We start from the raw sequence: 24,937 nt of genomic DNA, 5'->3' as shown, positions 1-24,937 counted from the left end.
ATACTTTTGTCTTTTTGTGTTTTTTTTTTAATCCTCACCCGAGGATATTTTTCTTTTTATCATCTGCTTGCCAAGCAGAGCTGTTTACCTGATGTAAGAGTGAGTTCTGTGTTGGCCGGTTTGGCTCAACGGTTAGAATATCAGCCTGCGGTCCAGAGAGACCTGGGTTCGGTTCCCACTAAGAGCATGTACCTCGGTTGCACTTTGTCCCCGGCCCTGGTTGGGTTGTGTGGGTAGCAGCCACTCGATGTGTCCCTTTCATGTTGATGTTTCTCTCTCTTCCTCTCTCTGCCTCCTACTCTATCTGAACAAAAAATGGAGGAATGTCCTCAGGTGAGGATAAAAAAAAAAAAAAGAATGAGTTCTGATACTTTAACTTAAACCCAGGTCACCTTTTGCTAAACAAAACTGCAAGCAGCTGCATTTTCTTGGCTGCCATTGGAATAATCCTGCTAAAAATATTTTTAAGGTAAATAAATAATTTGTTTAGAGAAGTATTTGATTGTTTTTGTGTTTTACCTTATAAAAAATCACTTCACGATGTGAGGACATAGTGAGAACATCGCCATCCGCAACCCAGAAAGAGCATTCTCACCAGAAATCAAATCGGTAGAACCGTTATCTTGACTTCCAAGCCTCCAGATCTGCGAGAATAAATGTCTGTTGTTTTAGCCACCAAGTCTCTGGTATTTTGATGATAGACTGAGTAGATTATGAACTCACTGAACCAATTTTTTTGCTTTTTGCCTATTGTTCCTGACTGTGTAGCCCTGAATCTGATTTTCTCAGAATCCTGAAGATTCCATAAGACACCAGACATTCATTAAATAAACTTTCTTCTTAAATGAAAAAAAAAGAAAAGAAAAAATCAGGTCACCAGTTTCTAATCACTGAGGTTTTATCCTGAGCTATGTGAGGATTTAGCTGAGTTCCTCTCTTTTACGTCTCTTGGTGTCTTTCGTGACTACAGGCCAAATCTAAGCCGTTCCGCATGTTGGGGTTGGTGTGCATAGGCAATGAAGAATAGCCTTAATCATTCCTCAGGATTTTTTATATGACAGGATGAAAACAGTAATTGTAGTTTTTCAAATTCAGCAAAGCTTTTGAAATAGGACAAAGTTACCCTGCCAAAAATCTGCAGTGTAGGCAAAACATTTTTGAACATGCTCTTTTCAAGAATCTGGAAAGATTTGAAATCAGCTAGTAAAACAAGCCTCTCCAGCCCTCTTCTCCCACCTTCCCCTCTGTCACACACATTTGTTTAAAAAGTACACAATGCAAAATTAATTTATTTCTGAGGAGGAGGATGAGAATCAGAATTGGTTGTTTGGATTGGTTAGAAGTGCTTTGTTCTCCTAAAAGGAAGAAATATCTTCTTAAAAAAAAAAAGATATTGCCCTGGCTGGTTTTGCCAGTGGTTAGAACATCAACCCGAGGACCAGAGAGTCCCGGGTTTGGTTCCCGCTAAGGGCACGTACCTCGGCTGCAGTTTGTCCCCACCCCAGTTGGGGTTGTGTGGGTGGCAACCAGTCAATGTGTCTCTCTCACGTCAATGTTTCTCTCTCTTCCTCCCTTTCTCCCTCCTGCTCTATCTGAAGATAAATGCAAAAATGTCCTCTGGTGAGGATAAAAAAAAAGATATTTATATTACAGCTCTGGTGAGTAAAATCTAACCTGAACACTTTATGATGTAAAGATTCAAATTAAAATATAAAAAATGAAAACACTGAAAATGAATAGATTGGTGTATAATATGCTGTAGTTTAATTTGATGTCTTTTAAAATTAAAGTAGTAAATACATGTGGCTATATTGGACTTTAATTAAAATTGTGTTATTATATAGGTATTTTAAAGAAATGGGTGGTTGAATATTTGCTTTAAATTTGGGCCCGGCGAGTGTGGCTCAGTGGTTGAGCATCGACCCATGCACCAAGAGGTTGCTGGTTCATTAGCTGGTCAGGGCACATGCCCAGGTTGTGGGCCTGATCCCCAGTGCGGGGCGTGCAGGAGGTGGCCAGTCAATGTTCTCTCTCATCAGTGTCTCTCTTTCTCTCTCTCTCTCTCCCCCTTCCTTTCTTTCTTTCTAAAATCAAAAAAGAGCCCTGGCCGGTTTGGCTCAGCGGTTAGAGCGTCGGCCTGCGGTCCGGAGAGACCCGGGTTCGGTTCCCGCTAAGGGCATATACCTCGGTTACAGTTTGTCCCCGGCCCTGGTTGGTCATGCGGGTGGCAGCCACTCGATGTGTCCCTTTCACGTCGATGTTTCTCTCTCTCTCTCTTCCTCTCTCTCCCTCCCACTCTATCTGTGCAAAAAATGGAAAAATGTCCTCGGGTGAGGATAAAAAAAAATAATAATAAAATAAAATCAAAAAAGAAAAAAAAAATTGGGGGCTGGTTTTTGAGTTTAAGACTGTTACCTGATGAGAAACAAAACTTCGATTTCAATTCTTAGGCTCAAGACTCGTGTAGCTATATAGAATTACAGTGAATTATTCATAGTGTCCAGTAAATGTTGAAGCTCTGAATGTGTCCCTTGTGACTTCTCTGTGAGATGTAGAACACAAAGAGTGCAATGGCTTTGAGTATCTAGTCTGACAAATAGGCAGCACTAATGTAGCTCCAGCATCACCCTACTTACACCTGTGTGTTCCCAGTAGGCCGGAGGTTAAACCAAGTAAGTTAAAGAGGGGTAAGAAGGAGGAGAGAAGAGGAAGAAAAATACCCATGGACAAATGTTAGTTTCTAATTATTGTCTCAGATGTCACTGAATTGAAAAATATGCTCACTGGTGTTCCTGGTGGAATAGTTTGGTCACCAAGATGAGCATTTACCAGACAAACCATTGTATTTCTCTCCTGCTCTTTAATCTCCCTCTCAATAAATTGATAAATCATTGATTGAAAGAATTTGTTTCTACTCATAAGGCAGGCTGATGGATCCTGTTTTATTGTTTCATTTTTGTTGTTGTTGTTGGTAACCCATCTAATTCCAAGGATTTGAGGTAGTTTATAATGAGGACTTACATACAAAAGAAATGTTAAAAGTCAGAGAGCTCTGGTAGAATAAAGAGAAAATTCTCCCTGAAAACCAAGGAAAGGTAAATGTACTTGAGCATTAAAATTTAGTACTGTTTTCGAGCACCAGTATCCTTGAACTAAGTTCTGGAAAGAAACACAGTGATTATTATAGTTCTTATCTGATAAAAAGGAGCATAACAAATTTTTAGGAGAGAACCTTTTTCTGGTTGTCAATTCAAGAAAAACTGGTCGCATAAATCTTAACATAAATAACCCAGGATGATGATAAGCAGTGTCTTTAACAGTTTTGAAGAAGATACATAAACATTGTTTACATTGCTTTTTCTTATATTGGCCTCAAAAAATTGAGGATATGACATAAAATATTAACCCAGTAAAATCATTTTAGTGGGAAACTAAACTAATAATATGGTACTTTCTGGTGATCTAACTGTGCAGGGTTAAAGCTGAAAAATGTAGAGGAATGTATGGTTAGTATAAAACTTTTAAAAAAATAAGTTTTGTTGATTGCACTTTGATAGGATTGAATGGCAGTCTTTCATATTGAATTATTTGGGTATTACTTGTACTGGAGATACACTGTATTGTTGATTGAAGCTACAGGCCTCAGATAATAATTCAGAGCTTGGCTTGTGGTTTTGGAATATTCCACATATTAGAGGTAGTTACAGGATACTTATGATCAAGGCTGTACTTTTTTCTTTCAAATATCTGTCTAAAATAGTTGTTATTTAGTTTCTTGCAGAGAAAAATTCTAGTCCTGTGCAATAATATGGCCTTGAAGTTTTAAGGGAATCTTTATCATTAGGATTCCTAGGCCACAAAGAGTCTTTTATGACTTTAATTCAATATCAAGAGAACTTTTTTGTTTTGCCTTTTTGGAACTGTCCTAGAATCCTTTTGTCTTGGAGCCAAAACCACATTTTATTCAATAACCATATAATGTGTCCACATTCTTCTCAGAATTGTCCAGAACAGCCTTCTGCCTTTATAGCAGAACATCCAGTCAGTGTTAACCAGAGATTTATGGAGCACCCGTTTCATATAAGGCACTGTGCCAGGTGCTGAGCTTATAGGAGTGGGCAAGATGGATAGAGTCCCTGGCCTCATGGGGCTTGGAGAAGGCTATGTGTGATGAACTGATTTTTAGTTGGGTTTCAACCTGGCACACAGTCTTTTCTAGATGAAGTATAAGTCTATTTAAGGGGTCTGAGAAGAAAGCAGGATGGTGGGTTTTACTTAATATGAAAGTAATACATGCTAGTTCTAGAAAAGCCAAAAATTCAGATAAACAAACATATAACTTGTAATCTTACCACCTAAAGATAATTACCATGAACACTTGGGAGTATATACTCCCATACTTCTTCTATATGTTTATATGTATTTTTTCTTTGAGGTGTAATTTACTTGGAGTAAAATGCACTGATCTTTTTTTTTATCCTCACCCGAGGACATTTTTGCATTTCAGATAGAGCAGGAGGGAGAGAGGGAGGAGGAGACAGAGAGACATCGATGTGAGAGAGACACATCGACTGGTTGACACCCACAAAACCCCTACTGGGGCCGGGGACAAACTGCAACCGAGGTACGTGTCCTTAGCGGGAACCAAACCTGGGTCTCTCTGGACCGCAGGCTGACGCTCTAACCGCTGAGCCAAACCGGCCAGGACAACTGATCTTTTTAAAAAAAAATATGTTACGCCCTGGCCAGTTTAGCTCAGCAGTTAGAGTGTCAGCCTGTGGACCAGGGAGTCCCAGGTTCGGTTCCCGCTAGGGGCACGTAACAACAACAAAAAAAGTTATTATTGATATTTTAGAGAGAGAAATAGAAACATCGATGTGAGAGAGAAACATCGATGGGCTGCCTCCTGCATACCCCCACTGGGGGTCGAGCCTGCAACCCAGGCATGTGCCCTTACCGGGAATCAAACTGGGACCTCTCAGTCCATGGGACGATGCTCAGTCCACTGAGCCACACCAGACGGGCAAAATGTACAGATCTTAAGTGTAGTTGATGAGTTAAGGCAAATGTACACACCCGTGTAACCATACCCAAGTCAAGATGTAGAACATTGCCATCACCTCTTGAAGTTCCTTCATGCTTCATCCTTTTCCAATAAATTCACTTATTTGAGGAGTAACTACCATTCTGATATCTATCACCATCAATTAATCTTGTTTGTTCTTTAATGTCATATATATATATATGTATGTATATATACATATATATTGAATCATTTGGTATATAACCTTTTGTGTTTGGCTTATTTTGCATATTATTAAAATTTTTAACTTTTTAATAGATAATACATTCACATGGTTCAGAAATTTAAAGGTACAAAAGATATGCACTGAAGAGTTTTCTTCCCACTGCTATCCCACCAAGCACCCTGCTATTCTTTCTAAAGGCAACAGATGTTAGCAGTGTCTGTATCATTCCAGAGATTTTATATATGTACAAGCAAATATATATATTTTTTCTCACCCCCATCTTTTGTATAAATAGTAGTATAGTATGCACATTTGTTGTGTACTTAAAAATATTTTATTAATTTTTTAAAACTTTTATTGTTGAATGTATTACAGGTATTCCCTCCTTTTCCTCTACTGACCCCCTCCTCCCCGCTCCCGCCCCCCTCCTGCCTTCCCCACACTAGTGTCTGTGTCCATTAGTTATTCATATATATATATAAGTTCTTTGGTTTATCTCTTCCTGCCCCCTTTCCCCCCTTCCCTTTGAGGTTCCTCAGTCTAACAAGCAATTTTATCTATTAATCCCTTTACCTTTTTTGCCCATCCTCCCATCCTCCCTGCCATCTGGCAACCATCAAAAAGTTCTCTCTATCACCCTGGCCAGTTTGGCTCAATGGTTAGAGTGTCAGCCTGCGGTCTGGAGAGACCTGGGTTCGGTTCCCGCCAAGGGCACGTACTTCGGTTGCAGTTTGTCCCCTGCCCTGGTTGGTCGTGCGGGTGGCAGCCACTCGATGTGTCCCTTCACGTCGATGTTTCTCTCTCTCTCTCCCTTCCTCTCTCTCCCTCCCACTCTATCTACAAAAAATGGAAAAATATCCTCAGGTGAGGATAAAAAAAGAAAAGAAATAAAAAAAAAAAAATTGCCAAAAAAGTTCTCTCTATCTATGAGTCTATTTCTATTCTGCTTGTTCATTTTGTTTGTAGATGCAATCGTTGATAGATATGTATGTATTGCCATTTTATTGTTAATATTTTTTTATCTTTTTCTTTAAGAAGACCCTTCAACATTTCATATAATACTGGTTTGGTGGTGATGAATTCCGTTAGCTTTTTCTTGTCTGGGAAACTGTACATGCCATCGATTTTATTTTATTTTATTTTATTTTATTTTATTTTATTTTATTTATTTATTTTTTTATCCTCACCCGAGGACACATTTTCATTCTTTATTCAGATCGAGCAGGAGGGAGAGAGAGAGAGAGAGAGAGAAACATCGACGTGAAAGGGACACATCGAGTGGCTGCCACCCTCACGACCAACCAGGCCGGGGACAAACTGCAACCGAGGTACATGCCCTTAGCGGGAACCGAACCCGGGTCTCTCCGGACCGCAGGCTGACGCTCTAACCGCTGAGCCAAACCGGCCAGGGCCATGCCATCGATTTTAAATGGTAGCTTTGCAGGATAGAGTAATCTTGGTTGTAGGTCTTTGATTTTCATCAGTTTGAATATTTCTTGCCGCTCCCTTCTGGCCTGTAAAATTTCTTTTGAGAAATCAGCTGACAGTCTTATGGGAGCTCTGTTGTAGGTAACTAACTGCTTTGCTCTTGATGCTTTTAAGATTTTCTCTTTGTCTGCCCTGGCTGGTTTTGCTCAGTGGTTAGAGCGTTGGCCTATGGACCAGAGTCCTGGGTTCGGTTCCTGCTACGGGCACGTACCTCGGTTGCAGTTTGTCCCTGGCCCCAGTTGGGGTCGTGTGGATGGCAGCTAGTCAATGTGTGTCTCTCACATCGATGTTTCTCTTGCTCTCTTCACCCCTCTCTCCCTCCCGCTCTATCTGAATATAAATGCAAAAAATGTCCTCGGGTGAGGATAAAACATAAATAAATAAATAAATAAATAAATAAATAAATAAGATTTTCTCTTTGTCTTTAACCTTTGATTACGATGTGTCTTGGTGTGAACCTCTTTGGGTTCATCTTGTTTGAGACTCTCTGTGTTTCCTGGACTTACATGTCTGTTTTCTTGATCAAGTTAGGGAAGTTTTCTGTCATTTTTTTCAAATAGATTTTCATTTTCTTGCTCTTTCTCTTCTCCTTCTGGCACCCCTATGATGTGAATGTTGGTATGCTTGAAGTTGTCCCAGAGGCTCTTTACACTGTCCTCATTTTTTTGAATTTCTTTTTTCTTTTTGCTGTTCTGATTGGGTGTTTTTGCTTCCTTATATTCCAAGTCGATGGTTTTCTTCTTGGCTTTACCTACTCTACTATTGAATCTGTGTAAATTATTCTTTATTTCACTTAGTGCTTCCTTCATTTCTGACTGGCCCTTTTTTATGCTCTTGAGGCCCTCACTAAGTTCATTGAGCATCCATATAACCAGGGTTTTGAACTCTGCATCTGTTAGATTGCTTATCTCCATTTCATTTAGTTTTTTTCCTGGGGTTTTGTTCTGTTCTTTCATTTGGGACATGTTTCTTTGTCTCCTCATTCTGTCTGCCTCCCTGTGTCTGTTTCTACGTATTAGGTAGAATTGCTATGTCTCCTAGGCTTGGTAGGACAGTCTGTTGTAGTAAGTGTCCTGTAGGGTCCAGTGGCACAGGCTTCCTGATCACCCCAGCTGGGCCCTCAAGGTGCACCCCTAGTGTGGACTGTACACCCTTCTGTTGTAATTGAGTCTTGATTGCTATTGGCACATCAATGGGAGGGATTTACTCAGGCTGATCAGCTGCAAGGACTGGCTATACCCACTGACCACTGACCACTGACCTCTGACCACCTTGAAGGATCAGCTGTGTAGGGGCCCACCACACAGAGCAAGACTTACTTCAGCAGGGCTCTGGTACCCACTGAGTCCACTCCTTGAGGGTATTGCTTGTGGAGGTGGTGGTTGGTGGTTGTGGCTGGGAGAGACAGACTGCAACGCACTCGGAGGATTAGAAAAGGACTGTTTAATGTGCACTGGTGCTGTCCCAGCCCAGAGGAGTCACCTCCAAAGGCTGAGCCCAGAGCCTGGGTTTCAGCTGTTTTTATACATGATGAGCCTCCGGGCATTTGGGGGTCTTCTAGTTCCACTGTAGTTTAAGTGGTTGGGAATTACAAAAGCCAAGGGTGGGGTTGCTGCATTGCCTAAGGGGCTGTACCTAGCTTGCCTTCTCACAAAAGTCAGGGGTGGGGTGAGGGGGAGGCCTTTGCACTGTGAGATAAAGGGATTGTTTGTATCTGGCTTGCCTTCTCATGGTGGTGCTTCTCCATGATCTGAAGCTGTCCACTGGGTGTGCGAGCTCTGGCTGGGGTAAGGTCAGCCACTGCCTGTGTTCTATCCGGGGCCACCAGACATAAGCTACAAAGCCATCTGTAGATGGCTGCTTCTTGTGCTGGATTTGGAGGTGCCCAGGCAAAGCCAAGTTGTGAACCAAGGCTGGCTGCTCCTGGTGCCGGGCCTGGGACCACTTAGTGAGAGGTGTGGGGCTAGCTGAGACCAGATGCTGCTTGTTGGAGAGAATTTAGGAAAATCTGAAGTAGGAGCCAAGACAGGCCAATCCTATGATAAAGCCACTGGAAACAGCTTGGGTGGGCCTGAAAGTTGGGCAGGGCCTCAGGGAATCACTAGGGTAGGGCAAACGTGAGCCAGGTTGCTGGAGTCCCAGATATGGTGCCTGTCTGCTGGTCCCATCGGGGAAGGGCTCACCAAAGGAACAGTGGCCTCTGCCAGCTCATCTGTCCAGGAGAAAGCTGCCTCTCCAGCTCTCGTCCCAATGCCAAACAACTCAGTTCTCCATGTTTCTCTGGCGCCTTTCAAGCTGCCTTTCCCATGCTGGAACCTGGAGGGTGTGAGTCTGAGTAAGTTTGAGTCCTGGCCTTTTAGGAGGAACTGCCTGGCTCTGGCTGGTTTTCTCAGTGGTTAGAGCATCGACCTGAGAACAAACGAGTCCCGGTTCGATTCCAGTCAAGGGCACGTACCTTGGTTGCGGTTTGGTCCTGGCTCTGGTCAGGGTCCTGTGGGAGGCAACCAATCATTATGTCTCTTACATATATGTTTCTCCCCCCCCCCCCTTCTCTCTCTCCCTCCCACTCTCTCTATCTGAAGATAAAAGGAAAAATATCCTCAGGTGAGGCTTTAAAAAAAAAAAAAGAGAGAGCCCTGGCCGGTTTGGCTCAGCGGTTAGAGCGTCCACCTGCGGTCTGGAGAGACCCGGGTTCGGTTCCCGTTAAGGGCACGTACTTCGGTTGCAGTTTGTCCCCGGCCCTGGTTGGTCGTGCGGGTGGCAGCCACTCGATGTGTCCCTTCACGTCGATGTTTCTCTCTCTCTCTCTCTCTCTTCCTCTCTCTCCCTCCCACTCTATCTGTACAAAAAATGGAAAAATATCCTCGGGTGAGGATAAAAAAAAAAAAAAAAAGAGAGAGAGAGAGAGGAACTGCCTGGGACTCCAGCAGCCTCAGCCTCCCTCGCCTCAATTCCTGCTGGTTTTTCCAGCTAGAAGTGATGGGGACTTCTCTTCCTGGCACTGGAACCCTGAGCTGGTGGCCTGGTGTGGGACAGGGACCCCTCAGTCCTCAGGGAGGACCTTTGCAGCCAAGGTGTCCCTCCTGATTTTTATCTGCCACACATGGGTGTGGGAGCAGCCTGTCTGCACCTCTGCCCCTCCTACCAGTCTGGATATGGCTGCCGCTTTAATTTTGTAGTTGTAGGACTTCCATTCAGCTCGATTTCAGGCGGTTTTGAATGATGGTTGTTCTATAATTAGGTGTAATTTTGATGTAGTTGTGGGAGGAGGCAATACCACATTTACTATGCCGCTATCTTGACCAGAAGTCTCCTTTATTAAATTTTAGAGAGAGAGGAAATGAGAGGGAGGAAGAGAAAAATCGATGTGAGAGTGAACCATTGATGGGCAACCCCTCAGTGCACAGGGTGATGCCCAACCAACTGAGCTACACTGGCCAAGGCTGTGTACTTTATTTTTAACTTTAAAAGGTGATCATTACATATCAGTACCTGAAAAACTTCCTTTGTCATGAATACTTTTTTTATTTCTCATAGTATTTCAATTTACCTTTTTTATTGTACTTTAAAAAAATCCTCACTCAAAGATGTGTTTATTGATTTTTAGAGAGAGACAGAGACACATTTATCAGTTGTCTCCTATACGTGCCCCGACCAGGGATTGAACCCGCAACATTTTGGTGAATGGGACAATGTTCCAACCAACTGAATCACTTGGCCAGGGTACAATTTATATAATTAGTCCTATGTTACTGGACATTTAGTCTGTTGCCAGTCTTTTGCTACTCCAAACAATGCATCAGTCAGAACCCTATTGCATCATATCAGGAGGTACACATTATTTGGTTGTTTCTTTTTTGTGTGTGGTAAATTTGATCAATGGATTTGGGAGTGGTCAGCTTGATTCATTGTTTATAGAGTTCTCTTTTAGAGGGATCTCTATATTTTCTCCAGCCTTTTGCCTAAGTTTTAGCATCCGTTGGTGATCTTGCTTAGATCCATTACTTTATCAGGAGTTGCAAAATGGTGAAATTCTAATTCCGTCATTACTTCTGCATTTATCAGTTGGCATTCTTCTTTAAAGAACTGTCCTTTATCAGCTGTCGTTGCATATGTAGCTGAATTCATAATTATTTTCTTAGGGTTGGCTCCTGTAAGTTGAATTGTCTGGGCAAAGGGTTTCTCTTCTTGAAGCCTTTTTATAAATATTCTGAAATTACTCTTAAATATGTGATATTAGCTTACACCTCCACCATCGTTATATGAGTAAAATATTATTTGCAACTTGTAAAAATAATTATGTAAAACCTCAGATATGGGCAACACAGTAAATGTCTTTGTCAATCAGAACTGTTGTTGCTTGCCTTTTTTCTTAGAGATTGTTAGTGTGACTTTGAAAATACTAGTGTTTCTAGTCTGTTTGCATTAAACATGTATTAATTTTGAAATTAGAAGGATGGTTAAATAATGTTGTTAGTAAAAAAAAAACAAAACAAAAAAACCCAAGAACTTCATTTTTGTAGTTTGACTATGTATATTAACTATATTTCAAAATATAATAGCCCTCTTAGCTTAAATAATTATAAAAGTCTAATGGTTTTTCCTTTTCAGTGACATTGCTGGGGGCAAACCCCTGGAAGTAGAGATGGAAGGAATAGAATACATGAATGATGATCCTGGCATGGTGGATGTTCTTTATGCCAAAGTTCATATGAAGGATGGCTCCAACAGGTATGTTTCTGGAATACTTCTTTGTTTCAATCAAGAGGTACCTAAAAGCATCCCTGGAAGTTCAACTAGTTTTTTTTTTTTTTTTTTATCCTCACCCGAGGACATTTTTTTTTTTTTTTTTGCATTTATCTTCAGATAGAGCTGGAGGGAGAGAGGGAGAAAAAGAGAGAGAGAAACATTGATGTGAGAGAGACATATCTAGTGGTTACCACACACACAACCCCAACCGGGGCTGGGGACAAACTGCAACCCAGGTACGTGCCCTTAGCGGAACCAAACCCGGAACTCTGTTCCGGGGGCCTACACTCTAACTGCTGAGCCAAACCGGCCAGGGTGGAAGTTCAACTAGTTTTGATTCCTTTTCATGTTTTTTTTTCTTTTTATTTTTTTTTATCTTCACCCGAGGACATTTTTTGCATTTATCTTCAGATAGAGCGGGAGGGAGAGAGGAAGGAAGAGAGAGAGAGAGAAACATCGATGTGAGAGAGACACATTGACTGGTTGCCACCCACAAAACCCCAACCAAGGCTGGGGACAAACTGCAACCAAGGTACATACCCTTAGCGGGAACCGAACCTGGGACTCTCCTGTCTGCAGGCCGACACTCTTAACCACTGAGCCAAACCGGCCAGGGCTGATTCCTTTTCTTTAAGATCTTATTATTGCAAAGAGTGTGTCAATTCTTTCCCTCTCTCTCTCTTTTTTAAAAATAGTAAACATATTTTAAAAGAGGAGTTTGTTGTAGGAAAAAGTATTTTAGTCTGATAATTATTAAGTTATTTGAATGGTGGATATTGACAATAGCAGTCTAGTTTTCATGGAATTCAGTGCTTTTTTGATGTTTTCCAGAATAATAGGCAGCAGGAAGGATAGCATTTTAGGATGTTAGTTACAAAAGTGAAATAATGCAGATCTAGTGAATACCTGGACAAAATGGTGATAATAGCTATATAAACTTTTTAAGATTATTAGGATTGAGTTAATCTATATAAAATGCTTTAGAATAGTGCTTGGCATATACTTACTCATCAACACACACATCAAAAAATATTTAGCCCTGGTCATTGTAGTTCAGTTGGCTGGAGTGTAGTCCTGTACAAGGAAAGGTTGTGTGTTTGATCCCCAGTTAGGGCGAATATGAGAAGGCAACCAATCGATGTTCCCCTCTCTCTCTCTCTCCCCCCCCCCCCTTCCTCTCTCTCTAAAATCAATAAGCATGTCCTTGGGTGAGGAAAAAAATGTTTGCTATTTTTTTAATTTATGTTTATTACCACACCTAGATTCATTTCAGGGTTTATCAGTCTGCAACCCAGGCTATTACTGAGGCCACACTAGGCATTTAGAACAGTTTTAGGCCTGTGATGAGCAATGGAGTCCGACTTGAATTAGTTTGTTTTTGTGTGATCTTTTCATTAGGGTAACAGAAAGAACAGAGCTCACACTGAAACCAGAAATTGTCTAGAGAAAACTTTTGTCTCCAGTCAGGGCCCCAAATTGATTTTTTCCCTAGATGATCTCTTGTAAGGTTTTTTTAATAAAAATTTGAATTGATAATCTCAATTATCTAGTATCTCAGTTCAATAGGAAGTGAATTTGAGGGAAAGGGAGGAAAAAAAGTGGTATAACACTACTTTTTGTGTGTGTTCTGCACCAAGATTTTTACCCCTAGATACCTGGCATGTGCCTAAAGGGCATACTAATGACCCTGACCTAAAAACTAGGGACACATTATTACTTAACAGGAGATCATATACTAGGACATTTTTAACATTTCTATCAGGTTAAAATTTGATACCTGTATAGATAATTTATTTTGTGATCCAAGTCATAACTATCCACATTCCTTCACCATGTTATGAAACTACTATATGTGGGATGGATTACTTTTGAACTTTGTGAGCAGAAACAATGAATAAGATAGCAGTTATCAAACTTTTTGGTCCCATAATCTCTTTAGTTTCTTAAAAATTATTGAATACCCCAAAGAGCTTTTGTTTATATAGGTTATATCTATAAATATTTACTTCATTAAAAATTAAAACTGAGAAATTTAAGATTTGTTAACTCATTAAAATAATAGTAGTAAATCCTGGCCATTTTGGCTCTGTGGTTAGAGCGTCGGCCCACGGACCAGAGAGTCCTGAGTTCGGTTTCCGCTAAGGGCATTTATCTTGGTTGCAGTTTGTCCCCGGCCCCGGTTGGGGTTATGTGGGTGGCAACCAGTCTGTGTCTTTCTCACATCATTGTTTCTCTCTATCTTCCCCTCTCTCTCCCTCCCGCTCTATCTGAAGATAAATGTCCTTGGGTGAGGATTAAAAAAAATAGTAATAATATAATTTATTTTTATATAAATAACATTTTTCTTGAAAAATTACTCTATTTTCCAAACCAAAAAATTTTAGTGAGAAGCTAGGCATTGTTTTACATTTTTGTAAATTTCTTTAGTAGAAGACAGTTGAGTTCTCTTATCTGCTTCTCTGCTCACTCTATTGTGATATGTTGTTTTGATCAAATTATGTAAGAAAATCTGGCCTTATGCAGAAATGTAGTTGGAAAGTTAAGAAGTACTTTAATGGTCTGTCAGACAATTGTGGATATTTGATATTACACTGAAACTTGAAGGTCAGTTTCTTTTTTTTTTTAAGGTCATTTCTTAAAGGTCAGTTGTAGTATGAAATCTGAAACTATATGAATGAACATTTCATGCTCTGTTACATTAAAATCCATTGGTCTTTCTTATACTTTGCCTGGATCTTTAACTCATGCTTAATTTTGTAACATTGATCATTTAGAAAATGTTTCACAGAGTTATGCAGATCTTCCAAATGTTGACACATTTCATTATGCAATATTAAAAGTACACGTTGCTCTGCCGGTGTGGCTCAGTGGTTGAGCGTTGACTCATGCACCGAGAGGTCGCTGGTTCGATTCCCAGTCAGGGCACATGCCCAGGTTGTGGGCCTGATCCCCAGTGCAGGGCATGCAGGAGGTGGCCAATCGATGTTCTCTCTCATCGATGTTTCTATCTCTCTCTCCCTCTAAAATCAATAAGGGGAAAAAAAAATACATGTTAAGGCACGTACCTGGGTTGCAGATTTGATCCCTAGCCCTGGTTGAAGTTGTGCAGGAGACAACCAAGCTATGTTTCCCTCTCTCCCTTTCTCCCTTTCTCCCTCTCTCGCTCTCCCCACCACCCTCCCTTCCACTCTATCTAAAAAAAAAATCAATGGAAAAATATCCTCAGGTGAGGATTAACAACAACAACAAAAGTACATGTTAATATCACCACTAGTTTTATAAAAATCTTTAATTATTGGGGAGCTGTCAAGCTCTTGTTGGCAGATACATGTTTTCTAAAACTTAGATTTTCATTTGAATGCTTGAATTTCATTATTGGCTGAAAATACTGGTGACTTTTTTTCTTTGAAGTTCTTTTTTGAAAAAAAAATTCTGCTAAATAGCCAAGTCTGAATAAGTGTAATTTGTCTGACAGTTATTCTGTCAAGTAAAAATTGTATTACATGGACAAAGAAGCTAGTTCATCTCACAACTCAGACAACCCCAAAAGTGCTTTTCCTCCAGACAGCTGTCTATCAATATACAGCCCAAGTGCAGGAAAGATTTTTCAACACCAGTCCAGGTGATAGGACAGGAAAGATTTTGCAATACAAGTCCAGGTGATTTTTAGAGGACGTTTATTCAAGCTGGGGACAGTGAAACAAGGAAGCGCCTAGGATAGAGCAGCAGCTGGAGACAGACTAGGTGGGGAAATGAGCCTAGGCTGGGCTGCTTTGGCTCACCAAGAAGTCAGAGAAAGGGGACTTGGGGACAGGGTCAGGTGGTTAACCCTGGAGGAGCTGTAGCTGCCCATTGCTGCCCTGGTTGCAAGTTTCATGGTGTCCCTTAGAGTTGAGGATATGCATGCGTGTGGGGGAAGAAGAGGGAAAGGCGTTTGGGAGTGCCCCTGGGAGGGAGAGTGCATGCAAGGACCTTCATTTTGAGAGTTAAAGGCTGGGCATTTAGGGGAGGATCTCAATAGAATAATTATCAGTTTTATGCTGATGTGCTCAAATAAAATTTATTCCCTTGATCTGTGCTTGGATGTGGTTGGCAAATAGCACTAATTAGATTTCTGCTATCTATCTCCCTGAGTAGGGTGTTTTAAGCTATTTACCTTCTGGTTGGAAAGAAGTGTATGCATTTACTTTTTTTTTTATTCCTAATCTGAGGATATTTTTCCATTTATCATCAGGTAGAGTGGGAGGGAGGGAGAGAGACAGAGACAGAGAGAAACATTGATGTGATAGAGCCACATCGACTGGTTGCCTCCCGCTGGGGACAAACTTCAACCAAGGTACGTGCCCTTGACTGGAATCAAACCCACGACTTTTTCGTCTGTGGGTCAATGCTCTAACCACTAAGCAACCAGCCAGGGCTAAGCATTTACTCTTTTTTTTTTTATCCTCACCCGAGGACACTTTTCCATATTTTGTTCAGATAGAGTGGGAGGGAGAGAGAGAGAGAGAGAGAGAAACATCGATGTGAAAGGGACACATCGAGTGGTTTCCACCCACACCACCCAACCCGGGCTGGGGACAAACTGCAACCGAGGCACGTACCCTTAGCTGGAACCAAACCCTGGTCTCTCTGGACCGCAGGCCAACACTCTAAGCGCTGAGCCAAACCGGCCAGGGCAATACTTCATTTCTTTTTATGGCTGAGTTATATTTCATTTTATAGAAATACCACATTTTGTTTATTCATCAGTTGATAGACATTTGGGTTGTTCCTACCTTTTCGCTATTGTGAGTAGAGCTGTTTTCAGTTATTTGGGGCTGGCCCACTTTTTAAATGATTAAAGTCATGCTTTTAATTTCCTTCATTAAGCTTGTAATTTTATAAGGCATCATAGTCACTCAGCCTGACCTCTGTTAATTTGTTTCCTTTTCCTCTGTTATGGGATTTACTTAATTTTTTGTCAGTACTAGTGTAAACTTTACTGTTGTAAGACTAATATCTGTGATAGTCTTATAGATGTGCAGTTAATGTGAAGTTATATGAAAAATATACATGGGGTTACAGTGTTTTATGAAATAAAATAGTGAATGTTTCTGAATTTAGGGCTTCACATCTGTTTTAGCATACAGAGATTATAAACTCTACAGTTTTGATTTACCCTATTCTTGGTGGCCCCTAGAGGGATAAAGAGTGGTCACTGAGAAAGGATGATAAAATCATTGCCTTGAGTGTTTTCAACTGTATATGTTTACCTTTTGCTTTTAATGATTATACCCGTAGTTCTATAGAAGGTCTTCAAGTATAGAGAACTAATAGGTTTTAGAGATTTGTTGATCTAAAAATAAAAGTGAGAAACAAAAGTGAGAGTCAACAAGCATTATTTTGAGATCCGAAAGAATAGCTATTTGGGAAGCACTGATTCAGGCAGAAACCTGAATATTGTTCCTAGTAAGGGAGCAAGGGAAAGGATAACAATGACATCAGTAGAAGGAAGGCATTTCTATAGGTGCAGATAAGCTAAAAATAGTGATGCTAATTCTAAAGAATGATTAGTTTTCAGTCTGGTAGTCATAATATATGCTTTCTTGTTCTCTTTGCGAACAGCTGTTTGGGATGCCGTGCTTTAGACTCACTCCAAAGGTTATTTTGCAAAGTTTTAATATTCTAAAGGTTTGAGGTGTAAGACTGGCAAGGCAGTTACTCTGGGATGGTGGCCGCTCTGAGTCTATTTTAAAGCGGCTCTGTTTATATTACTTTTTTCAGATTGGAAGAAAAATAAGAGCTATTGAAGCTAGATGTCTTTTGAAGACAATGTACAGATGTAATTTGTATTCACATTAATGGAAGAATCAGGGCCCAGAAGGTTGAAAGCATCCTTTATTCTCCCATAGGTCCAGTCCTTACAAATTTTTCACACTTCCTGTTGTCAAGGCCTTGTAGGTTGAAAGGTCTTGTGAAATGCCCATTGAATCCACTAGTGTGATCAATGCAGAACATTTCTGAGTAATTCCCATCTCTCTTACTGCTTTATTTTCTCTTTTCTGTTGCTTATTCCTCTTTCTCAAGAGACGTGTTGGTGTTACTTCAAAAATATTTATAAATTCTCCTCCCCAAATCCAAAGTGTCTGAGGAACTTGTACACCTCTTATTTAATTCAATATTAAAACTATTTGAGCCCTGGCCAGTTTGGCTCAGCGGTTGGAGCGTCGGCCTGCAGACCAGAGAGTCCTGGGTTTGGTTCCCACTAGGGGCACCAAAAAAACAAACAAAAAAAAAACTATTTGAGCCCAGCTGGTGTGACTCAGTGGTTGAGCATCGATCCATGCACCAAGAGGTTGCCGGTTCAATTCCTGGTCAGGGCACATGCTCAGGTTGTGGGCCTGATCCTCAGTGGGGGGCATGCAGGAGGCGTCCAATCGATGTTCTCTCTCATCGATATTTCCATCTCTCTCCCCCTCTCCCTTCCTTTCTCTCTAAAACCAATAAAGGGGGGGAAACTATTTGAATGCCTTCTTTGTATAATTATTTTGCAAGACCATTTAAATTAATACAGAATTGAATAAGATATGACCCTGTTTTTAAGGAATATTTCAATCTTTTACATTTCTTTACGTGAAGAGACGTGGCTCAGTATAAGAGGCATGAGGGAGAGACCATGTTGTAATAAAAATACAAACACTCAACTTTCTTTGTGTGATTTCATATACTTTAAATCAAAGATTACCTTAAAATGACTGTGAAGTGTCTGACCTTTGTAAGGATGGGGCCACTTAGATCAGATTTTTTCCTTTGGAAACATCTGGGACAGTGTAGTTACACTAATAGATGCATCCTTGGGTTTGGTGAAGCATGACTGGGTAAGGAATTTGTGTTTATCTTTTACTTATTACTTAGTAGTCAGCTATTGCTAAGACATAAGTGTTGAACACAGTGGCAATTCTGTTGTGTCTGTTACTTTCTCAAGACTCCACACTTGCTTCTCTTAGAAGAATGATTTTCTCACATTTTACTGAGCACATGAAGCCAGTTCATCAGTCTCCTTTTTTCCTTCACAACCTATGATTTTCATCATACCCACCCCACTCAATTTCACTTTCTTTCTGAAGAATGACATACATGATCTCTGATGAAGCTAATCCTTTTCCTAGTCTCCTTCCTAGGAAGGAGCTACCCCATTCCTTCTTATCTCCTCAAAGACCTACTAGCACTTCGTTATTTTACTCTACGTGGCATTTCCAGTCCCCTTTCCCTCAGGTGTTTTTCAAATGCCCTGTATGTGAGGTGCAATAAATTCCAGGGTTCTGTCTTGAGGGGGGCAGATGTCAGTAATTAGGGTACACTGGAGTGAGGGCTCTGATTGAGGTTCTAGGGATACATAGGTGGGCATCAAAACTATGTCCTTCTGTGGGCAGATTTTGTAAAGGAAGGCTCAAAGAGGTTTCTTGGCTGGATAAGGAGTTTGCAGGCTGAGGGAGTAGCATTTTAGGAAAAGGGAATAAATCGCAGGTGCAGCTCTAGAAGCACCATTCTATGCCGTGTAAAGGAAGTTGGGTATTCATTTGGTCATTTGTTTATTTAACAAAAAATTACTGAATGTCCGCTTTGTGCCAGGCATTGTGCTAGGCTGTGAATATAGACTGGGGAATAAAGTCAGACACAGTCATTGTCCCCAAGTAGTTTACAGAATGATGGAGAAACAGCTGTTAACAAATAACATAAACACATTACTGCAAAGTGTAATAAAGACAAGCAGGGGGAAAATGGGGCCCAAATAGATTTTTGGGAACAGAGAGTATGTCTTATCAGCATTGTATATTCAGTGCCTTTTATAATTCATGGCTTATAGTAGATGTTCACTGAAATTTGTTTGCTTAAGTTATTTCCTTATTCAGCTGATAGACAAAGATGATTTGAGAATAGTTAGCTTCCTGTCCTCTAAGCTCTGCTCTCAAAATGATAAACTTCTTTATTTCTTCAGGACCGTGTTTAAACCTCCCTCGCTCCATGTACAGTTGATCATTCCTTAACACTCACCATCGTTTTGCAGTTATTTGTTTCCATGTTTGTCTTCTTCACAAGGCTGTGAGCTTCATGATGGTACAGTGATTGGCCCAGAGCAGGTGCTTTATAAATGTTGAATTAGTAATCAGGAGTTCAGGAGTTTACTAACATTTCTGTACTTCTCTCTTCAAATTTGCCAGGCTGCAGGAATTAGTTGATCGAGTGCTGGAACGTTTTCAGGCATCTGGACTAATCGTGAAAGAGTGGAATAGTGTGAAACTCCATGCTACTGTCATGAATACTCTATTCAGGAAAGACCCCAATGGTAAGTCCTCCATAGAACTGGAGCACAGTTTGTCATTAGTAAGGCCGAATGATATCATCTCTGAAGTTTGAGTAGGATGGGATATCAAATAATTTCTGATATATCTTCTTATTTGAATTTGTTAGGCTTTTTTTAATGAGCACAGTAGAAATGTGGAGGGACATATCTAGCATGAGAATGTGACCATTCCAAATCTTTTATTTCTATTATACATAGGATTGTCAGATTTAGCAAATAGAAATACAGGATGCTCAGGTAAATATTAGGTAAACAATGAATAATTATTGTAATGTTTGTATGTCCCATGCAATACTTGCTGGCTTATTTTGTTGTTTTTTCTTTTTAACTCATCTTTATTGTTGAGTGTATTACAGATGTCCCCCCCTTTTTTTCCCCATTTACCCTCTCTTCCCCAATCCCGCCCCCCTCCTGCCTTCTCTACACTATTGTCAGTGTCCATTGGTTATGCATATATACATAGAAGTTCTTTGGTTTATCTCATCCCACCCTCCCTCCCCCCTTCCCTTTGAGGTTCATCAGTCTAATGACCAATTTATACTTCTTTTTTTTCTTTATTAATATATTAGAGAGACAGAGGAAGGGAGAGGGAGAGAGAGATGGAAACATCGATGAGAGAGAACATCGATTAACCGCCTCCTGCATGCCCCCACTGGAGATCAGGCCCACAACCTGGGCATGTGCCCTGACCAGGAATCTAACTGGTGACCTCTTAGTGCATGGGTCAATGCTCAACCATTAAGTCACACCGGCCGGGCCCAATTTGTACTTCTTAATCCCTTCATCTTTTTCACCCAGCCCCCCGCCCCCCAAACCCCTACTCGTCTGGCAAGCAACAAAAAGTTCTCTGTATCTATGAGTCTGTTTCTGTTCTGCTTCCTCATTTTGTTTGTAGATTCAATTGTTGATAGATATGCATTAATTGCCATTTTATTGTTCATATTTTTGTTGTTCTTCTCCTTCAAGAAGACTTCAACATTTCATATAAGACTGGTTTGGTGGTGATGAACTCCTTTGGCTATTTCTTGTCTGGGAAACTCTTCATATGTCCATCAATTCAATTTTTTTTTTTTAAATCCTCACCTGAGGACTTTTTTTTTGCATTTATCTTCAAATAGAGTGAGAGAGAGAGAGAGGGAGAGAAACATCAATGTGAGAGAGACACATCGACTAGTTGCCACTCACAGGACCCCAACCAGGGCCAGGGACAAACTGCAACCGAGGTACATGCCCTTAGTGGGAACTGAACCCAGTACTCTCTGGTCTGCAGGCCAGTGCTCTAACTGCTGAGCCAAGCTGGCCAGGGCTGTCCATCGATTCTAAATGATAGCTTTACAGGATAGAGTAATCTTGGTTGTAGGTCGTTGCTTTTCATCACTTTGAATATCTCTTGCCATTCCTTTCTGGCCTGCAAAGTTTCCTTTGAGAAATCAGGTCACAGTCTTATGGGAGCTCCTTTGTAGGTAACAAATGGCTTTTCTCTGGCTGCTTTAAAGATTCTTTCTTTGTCTTTAATCTTTGTCATTTTGATGATGATGTGTCTTGGTGTGGACCTCTTCAGGTTCATCTTGTTTGGAACTCTTTGTGCTTCCTGGACTTGTATGTCTGTTTCCTTCACCGAGTTAGGGAAGTTTTCTGTCATTATTGTTTCAAATAGGTTTTCAATTTTTTGTTCGCTCTCTTCTCCTTCTGGCATCCCCATGATGCAAATGTTGGCACACTTGAATTTGTCCCAGAGGCTCCTTACATTATCCTCATTTTTTTAAATTTTTTTTTCTTTTTGCTGTTCTAATTGGGTGTTTTTTGCTTCCTTAGATTCCAAGTAGATGGTTTTCTTCTTGGCTTTACCTACTCTACTGTCGATTCTCTGTAAATTATTCTTTATTTCAGTTAGTGTATCCTTCATTTCTAACTGGTCCTTTTTTATGTTGTTGATACTCTCGCTAAGTCCCTTGGAGGTCTCCTTGAGTTCCTTGAAGGTCTTACTAAGTTCCTTGAATGTCTCACTAAGTTCCTTGAGCAACCTTATAACTTGTGTTTTGAACTCTACATCTGATTGATTGCTCATCTCCATTTTGTTTAGTTCTTTTCCTGAAGTTTTGTTCTTTTCTTTCATTTGGGACATGTTTCTTTGTCTCCTCATTTTGGCTGCTTCCCTGCGATTGTTTCTATGTATTAGGTAGAGTTGCTAATGTCTCCTAGACTTCATAGGGTGGCCTATTGTTGTAGGTGTCCTGTAGGATCCAGTGGCACAGCCTCCCTGATCACCCCATCTGGGCCCTCGAGGTGCACCCATAGTTTGGACTGTACACCTTCTGTTGTAATTGAGTATTGGTTGCTGATGGCACATCAATGGGAGGGATTTACTCAGGCTAATTAGCTGCAAGGACTGGCTGTGCCCACTGACCACTGGCCTGTGACTACCTTGGAGGATCAGCTGTGTAGGGGCCCCCCACACAGAGCAAGACTCACTTCATCAGGGCTCTGGTACCCACTGAGTTCATTCATTGAGTGTGTCACTTGTGGAGGTGGTTGGGTGGTGGTGGTTTGATGTGATCTGAAGCTGTCCACTAGGTGTGCTGGCTCTGGGGTAAGGTCAGCCACTGCCTGTGTTCTGTCCGGGGCCACCTGGCATAAGCTACAGGGTGATCTGCCGATGGCTGCTTCTTGTGCTGGGCTTGGAGGTACCCAGGAAAAGCCAAGTTGTGAACCATGTTTGGCTGCTTCTAGTGCCAGGCTGAGGCCACTTATCGAGAGGTATGGGGCTGGATGAGACCAGATGCTGCTTGTTTGAGAGATTTTAGGAAACTCTAAAGCAGGATCCAAGACAGGCCAATCCTATGGTAAAGCCACTGGAAACAGCTTGGGTGGGCCCGAAAATTAGGTGGGGTGGGGCCTCAGGGAATCACCAGGGTGGGGCAAACAGTGTGAGCCAGGTTGCTGGAGTCCCAGATATGGCGGCTGTCTGCTGCCCCCAGGAAAGGCTCACCAAAGGAACAAAGGCCTCTGCCAGCACTTCTGCCTGAGAGCAAGCTGCTCTTCAGCCCTTGTCCAGAGGCCAAACAGCTCAGTTCTTCCCTGTATGACTCTGGTGCCTTTCAAGCTGCCTGCCCTCTGAGCTTAGAGGGACCAAGTCCGAATAAGTCCATGCACGGGCCCTTTAAGAGGAACTGCCTGGGGCCCCAGCAGCCTCAGCCTCCCTTAGCCCCAGTTCTCGCTGGTTTTTCCAGCCAGAAGGTATGGGGACTTCTCCTCCTGGCACTGGAACTCTGACCTGTGCCCCTGGTGTGGGACGGGGACCCCTCACTCCTCAGGGAGGACCTTCCCAGCCGAGGTGTCCCTCCTGATTTTTATCTACCACACGTGGGTGTGGGACCAGCCCGTCCGTGTCTTCGCCCCTCCGACCAGTTTTGGTGTGGCTGCTGCTTTAATTTCATAGTTGTAGGACTTCCATTCAGCTCAATTTCAGGTGGTTCTGAATGATGGTTGTGCTGTAGTTTAGTTGTAATTTTGATGTGGTTGTGGGAGGAGGCAAGTACCATCTTTACCTACCATCATGACCGGAAGTCCTTGCTGGCTTATTTTGAAAGAAGAAAGAAGAAGGAAGATTAAATAGTAAAAGTATATGTTAGACCAGTGGATATTTGGGATTGTCTAGAGACATTTTTGGTTGTCAGTTAGGGGGGCAGGGGTAGGTTTCTACTGGCTTCTAGTAGGTAGGGGCCAGGGATGCTGCCTAACCTTCTACAACACACAGTATAGACCCCAGCAATAAAGAATTATTCATTTCAATATGTCAATAGCACCTAGGTTGAGAAACCTTGTGTTAGAGTAATAATTCTTTTCCCTCATGGAATCTGAGCCTTCATATAAAAATGTCTTGTTTTAACCCTACATTTCAAAAAGGATCTTCTTTTCTTTCCCTCCCCACTTCCTAAGTAAAAGCTTCTCCTAACACATTCAGCATCTATCTGAGCAGAAGCCACAAATTCAAGTTCTATGCAGCTTCTCTTTCAAAGTTCTATACAAGCACGCCCTGGCCAGTTTTGCTCAGCAGTTAGAGCGTCAGCCCGTGGCCCATTGAGTCTTGGGTTTGATTCCGGCCAAGGGAATGTGCCTCGGTTGCGGTTTATCCCCAGCCCTGGTTGGGGTCGTGCAGGAGGCCACCAGTTGATGTGTCCCTCTCATGTCAATGTTTCTTTCTTCCCCTTTCTTTCCCTCTCTCTCCTTCCCACTTTGAAGATAAATGGAAAAATATGCTCTCGTGAGGATTAAAATAAAGAAATAAAATATACAAGCACCAAAAGCCCATATTTAGTTTTTTAAGCTCAGTTATTCCTTTATTTTTATTTTAAATTAATCACTTGTGGACAACTTACAGATACTCTTAAAAATACTGAATTGATAGCCAAATTGATTGGTATGTTTCTTAGGGCAGTTCTCATTTTGTCATTTACTCCATTTAAACTCAAGGTCCTTATTTATTTATTTTTAAAATGTTTTTTATTGATTTTTCAGGGAGAGAGGAAGGGAGAGAGAGATAGAAACAGCTTTGTGAAAAACATTGATTGGCTGCTTCCTGCACGCCCCCTACTGGAGATTGAGTCTGCAACCCCTGGCGTGTGCCCTGAGAATTGAAGTGGGACCTCTTAGTCCATGGACCATGCTCAGTCCACTGGGCCACACTGGCCGGGCTCAAGGTCCTTATTTATACCTCATCTCTTTCTTGAGCTGTGGAATCTCTAACTGGGGAATTGAGAGATGAATACCAGTTAATCTCCATTTTCACTTCTCTGTGAGCTGGGTTTGGAGAAATGAGCCTTAGAAAATAGAAAACAAGATACTAAACAGAATTGAATCAATATAAAGAGACCCCAAAATAGAGGGATAGAACCCACTTTTTAGGTTAGAAAATATTCTCAAGGACCTGTTTCTAAGCAGAATTGGCATCGGTAAAAATGTATTGGGTAGATAGCTATTATTAAAACAAAACACTGGCCCTGGCCAGTTTGGCTCAGCGGTTAGAGTGTCAGCCTGCGGTCCAGAGAGACCTGGGTTCAGTTCCCGCTAAGGGCATGTACCTCGGTTGTAGTTTGTCCCCGGCCCT

General features: G+C 41.4%; 1 protein-coding gene across 2 annotated transcripts in view; it reads left to right on the top strand.

Moving 5' to 3' along the window:
* ASCC1 (activating signal cointegrator 1 complex subunit 1) overlaps positions 1-24,937 on the top strand; it is a 102,867-nt gene that overhangs the window by 40,807 nt on the left and 37,123 nt on the right. For both annotated transcript variants that reach the window (XR_004959991.1, XM_036265124.1), the window contains exons 7-8: positions 11,349-11,468; positions 19,688-19,812. Coding sequence is in view for 1 of the 2 variants with exons in the window: in XM_036265124.1 (XP_036121017.1) it covers positions 11,349-11,468; positions 19,688-19,812 (245 nt within the window). In the remaining variant the exon portion in view is untranslated. The remainder of the gene's footprint in view (positions 1-11,348; positions 11,469-19,687; positions 19,813-24,937) is intronic.

The sequence above is a fragment of the Molossus molossus genome, unplaced genomic scaffold (genome assembly GCF_014108415.1).
Source record: "Molossus molossus isolate mMolMol1 unplaced genomic scaffold, mMolMol1.p scaffold_m16_p_17, whole genome shotgun sequence".
Classification (NCBI taxonomy): Eukaryota; Metazoa; Chordata; class Mammalia; order Chiroptera; family Molossidae; genus Molossus; species Molossus molossus.
The sequence above is the reverse complement of the archived record's forward strand: the minus strand, read 5'-3'. Positions and strand labels throughout refer to the sequence as shown.